Here is a 12,435-nt window from a genome sequence, read left to right on the forward strand (position 1 = left end):
GCCAACTTGGCCAGTCAGTATTTATGCCACAGGAACTATTATACCATTATAGAGATGGTTTTCCAAACAGCTTCTTAGTCCCTGAGGTCAAAGACGCCTGTGTTTCCCACAGATGAAAAACGTCCCAAAGTATTATTTGAATGACTGCCCCCAGACCTAAGGAATCTCAGTGATGCGGTTTCATTGTTGTTTCCTGTTTCTTACATTTAAACTCCCTTTATCCTCATATCCACCAACTCCCAAAGTTGCTGGGTTTACAGATGTACCTTTGCAATCTAATGCAACGTTGGGACTCACAAAACAAGACCCCACAATGAAAGCCTCAGAAGCAACCTGAGAAACAAAAGTTTTTCTCTGACCTTCTCCTGCCCTCTATCTCTCAGTCCCATTCCCCACCAGGCTAGCCACAGCAACTAGCATCCCTCTTCCCTGAAGCAGGTCATAGACACCAAAACCCCTTTTCCTCAAAGCCAGCCAAAAACCTAAAACTATTATTCTAACTTTCCCTCTGCCTTTCTGTGTAAAAACTGGTCATCAAGAAGTTATCCAACCTACCTTTCTTTGGCTATGGTCATAAGATCCCCATTCCAGAGAGTGTCCTGCCTCATACCCAGAAGAAGGGAATGCATGCTCAGGGAGGCCAAGAAGATTCTCCACAGAAAGGACTTGCTGAGTTTTCCTCACTCAGTCTATTAGCCTTAGATCATACTCTTTTGTCCAATCACATTTGGACAAAATGTACGGACACAACTGTCCATACTTTGTTGAACCTAAGCAAAAGAATAGATAGTTCCCTCTGTATCTTCAGGTCTTCACTCTGAGGGCCCCCATGTACACATTAATTTGTACGCCTTTTCTCCAATTAATCTGTCTCTTGTCTATGATTTTCAGTGAACATTCACAGAGCAAAGAGGAAGGTTTTCCTTTTGTCCTGATAGCATACAGCAGCAAAGACCAGCAAGACTGGCTTTTAATCTTTTTATGTTCATAGAGACTCTAATGTGAGGATTTTTAATTATAAAATGATCATTGATCACCAAAGCTATCCTGCAATTTTAAAATGAAGAATAGTTTTAGATATATAGCAATGAAGCATGTAAAACAAAAGGAACAATGTGATGATAAAACAAAAATAAAGGTTGGCATCACTGCTGGGGTAAGAATGGCACAGAATACTGATTATTTAAATGAGACCAAAAAAAGAATTAAAGGTGATATATACCATGAGCATTTTTTCTTATACTTTGTCTTCTGCCTAGTTTTTTTGTTTGTTTGTTTACTTTTTTTAAGTTAGTTTCACTCACATTCTGAAATGGTCTAAGAAGAGGCCACAATGAAAATATAAAAGAAACATGGAGAGAATAACAGATCATAGCTGCACTTTCTACTATGCTTTTCTAACTGTTCATTTATATTTTGCATGATTTCTCCTAAGAAAAATGGAAAACCATTTTAGAAAAAGACCAAAAAGAATGAGAAGATTTTTAGTAGTCTAACCTACTTGATAGAGAACTACTGTGAGGATAGTAGTGAGAACAAACCTTTTATTGGATACTCCTCATTAAAAAATTTAATGTTTCACACACACACATATATATATACACACACACACACATATATACATACACACACATAAACTTTATACATGTTCTGTTATACTGTGTAATTTATAAAATATATAAGGTATACAAAATAGAAATTTTTAAATGCTGAAATTAAAAATACAGAAATGAAAGCTCTAATTTTTTTTTTTAATCCAAAAGATTTTCCTACACTCCCTGGGATGAATTCTAGGCTGGACTACAGATTTTCAAGATTTTCCTTGCATCCTTAAGAAAACTTAGAATAAATAGAAGACTTGGACCCTTGAAGTTTAATTTGCTATTTAAAAATAATTCAGGTTTAATATAGCAAGTTAGCATATACATGTTTGAATGGCTACATTTATGGTATTATGACGAAGTGCTTTCCCTTGTCTAAACAGCAGTTATGGAGAAAGAGTGCATTTGTTTGTAGTATCTGATAAATTGGGCCCAGGATTGAGTTTATTTAATGAAATAAAAACTCAAAATAAGCATTAATCTAGTAGTACAAACATCTAGTATGTACTATTAGATGATCACGATTAGTTATCAATAATCATAAGTAGGCTTTATGCAGGCATAATAATTATCATTTTAACTAGATTACACACCTCTTAAAGACAGCATCTTATAACCCTTTATTTTCCCAGTGTAAGCATAGCAAGGTGCTCACAAAAAATGTTTACATTATTCCCCTTCATTGTATTTGCTCAGGCACTTGGGCGACTAGCTCAAACCTGTTTCGCAACAAGTTTGATGAACCTGCTACCTGACATTTCTGTCCCTGACATGAAAACTTCCTAACATTCTTGTCCCTGATATGAAAATGTCTCTCTTAATTCACAGTCAACTTAGCTACCACAGATTGGAACGTGAGGGGCTGAAATAGGCAAGGAGACAGCGTGAGGAGGAGGTTGCCTTAGAAATAGAGGATCAGCCTCATTATGTCTATTCGCCAGAAGGAAAAAAAAAAATCCCCAGAAAGTCTTTCATCAAGGGAGGATCTAAACTCTAACAGAGAACTGTTATCTATCCGCACATGAATTTTGGGGGAAGGAGGAGAAACAGGGAGGTAATCGGTATAATTCATCCCGAGGCTCTTTCCAATTCCAAGACTGATTCAAAATTGGAGAGAATGGTGGAACCGATACACCAACATTCTGAACCCCTTCCACCCTCTCCACGAAGGAAGGAAGGAAGGAAGGAAGGAAGGAAGGAAGGAAGGAAGGAAGGAAGGAAGGAAGGAAGGAAGGAAGGAAGGAAGGGAGGGAGGGAGGGAGGGAGGGAGGGAGGGAATGATGGAGGGGAGAAGAGGGGAGAGGGGAAGGGAGGGAGGGAAAAGATAGAAAAAGATAAACCCTAGCCCTTTATGTCACTCTCCATTTCTGAGATGACCTAGTTCTGCCTAAAGAAGAACCTAGCAGCAGAGTGTGCCAGGACGAGGTACTATTCTCCACCTGAGACCCCACAGTAGCTAGAACAAAGCATTTCCTCTTCACACCGCAACCCAACCCAGCTGGCCTGAAATCATTTTATAAATTCTGGGGGACGTCGAATCTCTGTCCTTGGCCTTGAGTAAACCCAGGAAAGAAGATGGGCCAAGAAATAGATTGGAAAAGTGGATCAGGCCCCGCGGCAGCAATTTAGATGGAGGGTAACGCAGGGGAGGGCAGGCGTGGAGTCTTGAGTTTATTCTCCATGACTGGGACACAGCTGGCTTTGAATAAGAACATTAAGTATACAGCACCATATTTTGGTCTTGAGCCCAGCCTCTGGCCCGTGGCACCCGGCCATTCTTCTCTGCCAGCCAGGCCCTGGCCCTGATTGCCGCGATGCAGGGAATGCCCATCAACTTGCAGTCACACCTGTTAGGTATTTCTCCACTCAGTGCCTCCGCCCAGCAAGCGCCCCACGCACGGCCGGAGCCCCTGTGTTGAGCGGGCGCACGAGGAGGAAGAAGGGCCAGGCCTTACCAAGCAGACCCTGTGGGACTCGGTGCGGCGGGCGGGCGGGCAGGCGCATGGGGGCGGCCTGCGAAGGCGAGAGAGGTCGAGGCAGGCATTGGCAGGGCGGGGGCAGGGCCGCCGCTGCTCGCGTTACGTTCCCAGAGCCTGCGGCGGAGGCGCGGGGCTGAGCAGCGGAGAGGATGGGGCTTGCACAAGCTTCTGCATTTTCCCTCACAGCCCCGGCGCCGCCTCCCCTGACTGGGCCGCGGTGCCCGTTAGGCCGCTCAGGGTGAGAGCTAGAGCGGGCTCGGGCGGGTGGCACCTCGCCCGGGACTAGAAGGGAGGGTGCAGCGGGGCCACGGCGGGGGGATTCCGCTAGTCGGGCGGCCCGCGCGTCACCTGAGTGCACCAGCCCCCGCTGCAGCGGGACGGCGGCCGGGACGGAGCTCCCTGCGCGCCCCCCGGGGACCAGCAGCGGCCAGGAGAAGGCGCGGGGCTCGGCCGCTCGGCCCTGCAGCTCCGCGCAGCCGGCAGCGGCGGCGGTGCAGCCTCGGGCGTTCGGGCAGCCTCCGAGCCCATGGCGGGGAGCGACGTGGACAGCGAGGGCCCCGCACTGAGGGGCGGCGCGGCGCGGCGTCCGGGGGCCCCGGGCGGGCCAGGAAGCGAAGCGGCAGCCGGCTGCCCCGAGCTGCTGTCCACTGCTGAAGCGCCGGCTGAGAGCGCCACGCTGCCCGCCTGGATGCGCCTCTACTTCTACGGGATGCACGGGATCACTCTGGACGTGCTGGTGTCCTCGGCCCGGCGCTTCGCCCGCAGCCCGGACCTGCGGATGCTAGGCTTCTCCTCGCCCTACAGCTGCCTGCTGCACTCGCTCACCCATTTCGCCCTGGAGAAGGTCTACCTGCAGCAGCGGCGCTGTCCCAGCGCCTTCGTCTTCAATTTCCTCCTCTACCCCTCGGCCCACGTGGGTCTGCAGACCCTAGCGGGCCAGGCGCTACTACTCAGCCTGGGCGGCGGGGCCGGGGGCGCGGTGGCGCCAGGGGCGCTGGACCTGGCGCTGCAGTACGTACTGGCGCTTTACCACTGCCAAGTGTTCCTGAAGCGCTTCCTGCGCTTGCGGTACGGGCGACAGAGGCGGCGGCGGCAGCAGCAACAGCAACAGCAGCAGCAGCAGCAGCAGCGGAGGGGCGCGCTCCCCGTCGCTCCGGGCGCCCGGGTCCCTACTGCGACCGGAGTCCGGCGGCGACGACCCCGTGGCCCCAGGGGCGCCGGGGGAGCCCCTAGCCAGGGGCTGCCCGACCTACCCCGCTTTCTTTTCTTCGGAATGCACGGCTTTCTGGATGAGATCTTCTTCACCTTCTTCTTCAACGTACTGGGGCAGGGGGACGGAACAACCAGCGGCCACACGTCGCTCTGGTCCTTCTTTATGTATGGCAGCTGCAGTTTCGTGGTGGAAAAACTCTACTTCCATCTCCACTACAGCCGCGGTTGGGGCACTTGGAAGCGGGTGCCCATCTACGTGATCTTCATCTACGTGTGGGAGCTTTCCTGGGGTCTGGGACTCCGCACATGCGGGGCTTGTTCCTGGGACTATTCTCACTACCCGCTCAATTTCATGGGCCTCATCACCCTGATGTATTTACCTGGCTGGATATTCCTTAGTGTGTACCAGGACCTAATTTCCAACGTGTTGTGGAGGGTGCAGTACGTACCAAGTAACTAAAACCAAAAAAGAAAGAAAGAAAAGGAAAAAGTCATTGGATTCCCACGAATGGATGCGATTTATTTTTACACATTTAAAATGAAGTGGGTTTTTTAGTCCTTTAATTTTTATACACTTTATTAAATCTTCCAAAATGTTTTATTCCACCTTTTAGTTTTTCTATTTGAAACCCGTGTATAATATACTTTGAAACATTACTCGAAACATAATTCAAAGTACTTAATTCGCCAATGTTTTAAAACGTTTACAAGCCCAAACAGCAAAACCGTTATACCTTAACATCAGAATGGTGTAGTAGTGTTTACCCATCTGGCCATAGATGAGTGATAACTACTAATTTTTTTTTGCGGGGGGGGAGGATCTTTAAATCAGAGACCAGTGATTTTTACAAGATTTGGCTAAATTTTCTGATTCAATGATTTGTTTACTTTCTTTTTAATCTAATTTCATTTTAAATCCTTGCCATATTTACCAATGACTGAAGAAACTCAATGTCTTGTACTCTTGAAACTACAGTTAATAGCTCTTAAAGTGCCTCCATCTAGCACACAAGGTGAAAAGAGGCTGAAAAATGCGAAAGCACGTTCTATGAACAGATTTTTAAATGAGATCTTTTCTAGTAACTCAGACAGGTGACACTGTGTTAAGATATTTGATCTCCATCCTGGAAATGATTGCTTTCCAATGTGGGTAAGCCTTAAACACCAGGTGTGTTAACGTTGATCAGATCCTGTGTTATCTATGGCTGTACATTTTTGTTACTGTGCAATAATGTAAAATGTTTACCTTACATAGCCAAGGGCCAAGTGAAATTATATCACCTTCCACAGTGTTCTAACTCCAAGGACCCTTTTCTACATGGAACTTCAAGGGCAGAACATTACCTTTGAATAAAATGAACCTGAATGTTCACTTTAATTACATTAAGCCTAATTGTTTCCTGTGAATACAGATATGTTTTCAGCATATTTCTGCCGTGGCTCTTTTTCCTTCTGGGCCCAGAGTCCTTGGGCCAGGCTTGATGTGGTAATGTGCATTATAAATCAGTCGTAGCTTTGTGGTGACTTACTATTAACGTCTGCAAGCTCTGAAGTTAAATGAGATGATGTAAACCATTTTAAGAAATCATGCCTAATTAATAATGTATTTTGATGTTGTTTGCTGTTTTATTACATTTATAAAAGAGTAGAATTCAATGCAGCTCAGCCAGGGATGATGAATATCCTCTCAGTTTTTATTACAAAGACAATCAGGAAAATTTCATGTATAGAAATAAGTGGCTTTCTATTCAAATTATCAGCTAGCCTATGCTGTAAAAAGGGACTTTTTTCTGTTTTTAAAAAATGTTTGCTACAAGAGTAGAAAATAATATGTATTTAAATTTTATTAAGTTAGAATAGTTATGAGTGTTATATATTTTAAACCACTATCTGAGGTTGTAAGCTAAATTAGGAGTAATGCTATATAATCAACCTCACCTGTGAAATGGACCGTGCAAAACATTATTTTAGCCAAAATACTTTACTCAAAGCTAAATAGAAACTGAAATATAAGCTAACTGTTTGCAGAGAGTTTCACTTAAGAAAAGTTCTCTGTGACACTTGGTCACAGATCAAAGATTTATGAAAACCCTGTATAGAAAAAAGTATAAGCATAGTCACTCAAGTTAGGGAGATGCTGAACAGAATATTTGTAATTCAAATGTGACACATGAATCTGAATTAAGTGTGACATCACACCAGCGAATACTTCACCAAATCCGAGATTTCTGAAATACTTGCTAAATGTACACATTTGCACTGTGCCCTTCACATGCTGCTCTCCAGCCCTTCTTACTCACCTAACAGCATTCTTAGGGTCAGAAATCCATCAAAGAAGTTGGAAAGCGTGCTGTTTTGTGTTGCTTTTTAATGTTAATCCTATTTAAAGGAAAAGTCAAGGTTTTCATTCATTCAGTTCACTCAAGAGATAGTTACGGAGCCTCCACTATTTGCTAGGCACTTGCCTTAACTCTGTGGATATAGCTGTGAACCAACACAGACAAAATCTCTGTCCTTGGGATGCTTACGTACTAGTGCTTTGATTTATATAAGATTATACTTATTTGCAATAGGCTACGAGAGGCAATTTTTATGAAGATTGTCATCAGGCTTGTTCTGTGGATATAGCTGTGAACCAACACAGACAAAATCTCTGTCCTTGGGATGCTTACGTACTAGTGCTTTGATTTATATAAGATTATACTTATTAGCAATAGGCTATGAGAGGCAATTTTTATGAAGGCTGTCATCAGGCCTGTTCTTGGAAAATCAATCCCTCTATCTAAAACAAAAACCTGTTAGCAGTCTCTCTGCTAGTTCTACAAAGAGCGAGCTAGTTCTTGTATATTCAGGAAGTGATTAGCCTGTCTATTAACTCAGCACCTTGTTTTAGGGCTTCTCATTCTGTGTTTACTCAGCTTCTTAAATGTGACATTTTGCTGCAACCTTTGATCCTTTAAGGAAAAACCAGGGAAAAGAAGGAACCATCAGATTATTCACTTATGTTACTAATTAAAAATTCAAATACAGAAATGAGACAGCATTATGATGATAGTTAATATCTAATTAGCACTTACCACCTACAAGGAACTCTTCTAAGGGGTGTGTGTTTGTGTGTGTCTGTGTGTGTGTAAAGAAATATGTAAATATATATATGTATATATCTTAGGGGAATATATATATTCATATATATCTTAGAGGAATACATATATTCATATATATATCAAGGGAATAGATATATATTTTATTTGTTTATATATAATGCATATCTCAATATATAGACATATGTGTACATATATTCACTTAAACCTCTAACAGCCCTCCTTTTACAAATGAAGACAAGAAAACTCAAACCCAAATAACTTAAATAACTGCCCAAGTCATACAGCTACTGATCATTTAGATTTGAATCCGCATATACTGGACTCCAGGGTCCATTCTTAACATCAATACTGTCATGCCTTGATCTACTGACCACAATGGATCTTCTATGGAGTTCATTTTACAATCCATATTGCTCTTCCCCTCCACTATTATAGATGCAAGAGTAGCTGCATAAAAGCCAGGCAATAGTAGCAAATAGTGGCAAAAAGTGGCAAAAACACTTTCACGCTGCCTTTTTATTCCATGGTATTAAGTAACAAGGGAGCTAATAACAGGATGCATAGCTGACATCAGCCTAGTTCTTATCCCGAGATGATATATCTTTATATTTCAGTGATGCTCTGAAATACAGTACCTTGCTTGAATTCAGATAATCTTGAGTTTATAAGAATAAGGCCAGGCACGGTGGCTGACATCTGCAATCCCAACACTTTGGGAACCCAACGCAGGAGAATCACTTGAGATCAAGAGTTAGAGACCAAACTGACAACAGAGCAAGCCCTCGTCTCTACAAAAAATTAGCAAATGAATTAGCCAGATGTGGTGCCGCATGCCTGTAATCCTAGATACTTCAGAGGCTGAGGCAGGAGAATCCCTTAAGCCTAAGAGTACAGGACTGCAGTGAGCTATGATCACACCACTGCATTCTAGCCTGGGCAACAGAGCAAGACCCTTTCTCTAAAATCAAAATAATATGCCAAAATACAAGATACCTCATATCACAAGCTAGGAAAAATATATATAATTACTACTACACATTTAATATAGTACTCAGAATAAATGTCATTGTTAAGAGCTAAGCAGCCAAAAATTAAAACTAAATCTTTAGAGATATTTATTCTGAGTTCTAGTAAATACCTCAGAGTCTAGGAATTTATTAATAGAAATACATAAAACAAATGTAATTTATTTTTTTCTCCATGTTTATCTTATGCAATGCTGAAATGTCTTATTAGAAGCACTTTAAATTTTAAATCAGTTCTATTTGAGCTCTGAATCTAAAAAGGAATGTAACCTTTTGAGTTTTTCTTGTGAACAGTAAATACAGAAGTTCCTGTATCACACAAGGACTCCAATAAGATCGATCATCCATTGCAACATTTCCAACATTTTAATGATTCAGTGTACTTAACTATAAATACTTTATTATAAATATTTAATATTTCATGCTTCAGCTCAGCACAACACAGGTTAGAAAAATATAACCTGTCTTTCATTGTTTAAGAAACGTTGGATAATCCTACCCCTTTGAATAAAAAAAAATTTCTGCTCTTGAAATAGTCTCCATTGGCATGATGGACTTGGTTCTGTTTAAGAAGATGATGAATGAGAATTTGGATAGACTACTTTGGTTTGTTTCCTACTTCCAAAACACATAAAAAAATCAATATACTTGGAAAGGAAGTTACACTCACAATACAGTTAGAGTGATAAATAAGTAATTGTATTGTAGTATCTTAAAGCATTTTAATAAAGTCAATTTTCCTTATATTAAAAGGCATTAAAATCTTTTACCTTTTATGTTAATTTTAAATATACTGTCTTGAACAATACTGAATGGAGCTAAGCTCCTTTACTGAAGGAAAGTAAGAAGAGAGGATATAGTTCCCACACCCCTATGCATCAAACACATGCTCAGCTTATAATGAAGTGAAAGATGGCAGCAAAAGATGAGATTCTGTTACATTTCCAGGGTATTTTTAGTTATTTTCCTATTCTTAGGCTTGGTACTGGAGGACCTAACAAAGATAGCAATTGTCTGTGTGGACCTCTATTCACTAGAACTAGCCTCATTCTAATTTTTAACATGGAGGCCTCAAGCCAGCCACCAGCAGCTCAAATTGTAAATTAACCTGTGATGTGGATAGAGAAATTTTTTATCGGAGACCTTTTTTCTTTTTAATGTAAAGAAAACATAGAGAATGGTTTCCTTAATTTCTTAATTATCTTTGCAAAAATCGTCAAGCAAATTACCAGACATCTGACAGAGAAACATGGATCCTTAACACGCAGAAATGTTTAATTTTCATCTTACCTCTTAAAAATTCTATAAAATGCAAAAGTCTCGTGAACCAACTTTCCCAACTAAAAAGAAAAATAAATAATATGTCTTTACCATGATTAAGGAAAATCAAATGTTGAAAGAAATTGTGAAAGTTAATAACATCCAGCCTTCCACCCAAGGCAAGAATTTACACCTCTGAAAGATGGTTTCTCAGCTCAGCTTGTGCTACTCAAGAAAGCATTAATTGTGTTTTTCACACAAAGACTAAATGGGAGGAAAGCTGTTGGCAGCTGGTTGATAAACCCCACTTTCAGTGAAGTAAGAAGGCTTCCAAAGTTTTTCGGAGCTAATATATGCTATTCATCCTGATTACTTATTACAATGAAACTTTTCTTAAGGAACGTTTTTCTCTTCATTAAAAAGACAAAATTAGGCCAAGCGCACCGGCTCATGCCTGTAATTCCAACAATTTGGGAAGCTAAGATGGAAGGATCTCTTGAGACCAGAAGTTTGAGTCCAGCCTGAGCAACATAAAGAGTCACAATCTGCACAAAAAAATCAAAAATTAGCGAGGCTCAGTGGCATATGCCTGTAGTTCCAGCTACTTAGGAGGCTTAAGTGGGAGGATTCCTTGAGCACAGAAGGTTAAGGCTGCAGTGAGCTATGATGGACTCCAGCCTGGGTGACAGAGCGAGACCCTGTATCAAAAGAAAAAAAAATCAGTGTTTCATTCTTTTGTCACGATACTTATGATCTCTTTATTTTTTTTATTGTACCTTTTCAAATGATGCTTCATTCATGGAGTCTAAGCAGCAAGTCTTTGAGAGCTTTTAGGGTAATTACATTACTTCAGAAAATAAAAAATACATTGATTGCAGGTTTAGAAGACTAAATTCTAGACGCTCTGCTTGAGTCGTTGGAGTCTCAACCTGGTTCAAGCCAAGAAAAGCCTTTGGCGAACTGCTCTGGTCAACCTACAGAACATCACCTGGTGAAGTTTCCTGGTAACTTACCCTGGCAGACCTAAACACCTGTACCTAGAAAGAAATGGAGAGGCCATAGGTATCACAGAGACAAGGAGCTAGCCAAAGAAGGGGGAAAGATTCCATGGATCAACAGTCCATCCAAGAAATTGTTCTTACCATATTAAGGAGAAAATTAGCTCCACTTTTCATGGGATTTCAACAGATGTTTATACTATATTATATTAATATATGGATATTATTAATATCCATAATGAAAACAAAAGTAGCCTTATAGGATCTCAGATTCCAAACTTCACATATTGAAAAGTCATTACTGTGGGAAAATAGTATTGAGAACATGCAGAAAATTTGTATCATTTTGTTCTGATTACCTACTAACTTAGGACAAAAACAAAATTAAATAGGCTCTTGTACATTTCTGAAGGAGAACTATTTTAGTCTAATCCTTTTATTAGTAGCAATGAATGAACAGGAAGAAAAAATAAATAAAAGAGTTCCCTGGTGTACAAGAGAGACAGCAGTCAGATTCCAAATACTTAAAAGTAAGAGTTTAATAAAATTCATCATAGCACTTACTCATAATGCTGATATTTACAGCAAACAAAACAAAACAGAAACAAAAGAATAATTAAGGCAGAAATTGAAGATCAATTGAGAAGGGTACTATTCAATAGCCATAGAGAGCACATGTGTTAATTTTCTATGGGTAAAATAATTGGAATATGTGAATGTTATTCTGTATCTTTCTAGCATGCAAGATTTGCATTCCGAAGTAAATTTGGGGTTCAGAAAACACTGCACACCCTAGGTTTGACAGAATACCAAATGTATACTTTATTGAGTTAATATTTATTCAGCGGAATTTCTGAGTTTATTTTTTGTGTAATGATGTTATTGGGCATGCTATAAAAGTTTTAATAATAGTGTTATTGAAGTGTCTACTCAATGCACGAGTAAAGAGACCACAACTTACTAAAAATCTAAAATCACAGAACTTTAGAGCTTAAGAAGATAACCAATGGTCACCTAGTTCAACTCCCAGCCCATACGGTAATTCCTTCTAGATCATCTTGGACATGTGTCCACCCATCATCTTCATGATCACTTCCAATGACAGAGATCATTGTACTTATTCAGATCTCCCAAGAAAATGCGTTTCTTTGTTCTATAGCTTAGATTGTTAGAAAGGTCCAAACAATAAGACCACATCTGTAACTCAGTCATTTTTCAGAGTTTTTAGTTAATGGACAAACCAAAAAACCAAAGAT

At 40.9% G+C, this 12,435-nt stretch overlaps 1 protein-coding gene across 1 annotated transcript; it reads left to right on the top strand.

The window, feature by feature from the left end:
- Positions 1-4,042: 4,042 nt before the first annotated feature.
- Positions 4,043-6,175, top strand: TMEM229A (transmembrane protein 229A). Its single transcript, XM_050785065.1, has one exon. The coding sequence runs from the start codon at positions 4,107-4,109 to the stop codon at positions 5,250-5,252; it is 1,146 nt and encodes a 381-aa protein (XP_050641022.1). The 5' UTR covers positions 4,043-4,106; the 3' UTR covers positions 5,253-6,175.
- The last annotated feature ends 6,260 nt before the right edge of the window (positions 6,176-12,435 follow it).

Source organism: Macaca thibetana, chromosome 3 (assembly GCF_024542745.1).
Source record: "Macaca thibetana thibetana isolate TM-01 chromosome 3, ASM2454274v1, whole genome shotgun sequence".
NCBI classification, from domain to species: Eukaryota; Metazoa; Chordata; class Mammalia; order Primates; family Cercopithecidae; genus Macaca; species Macaca thibetana.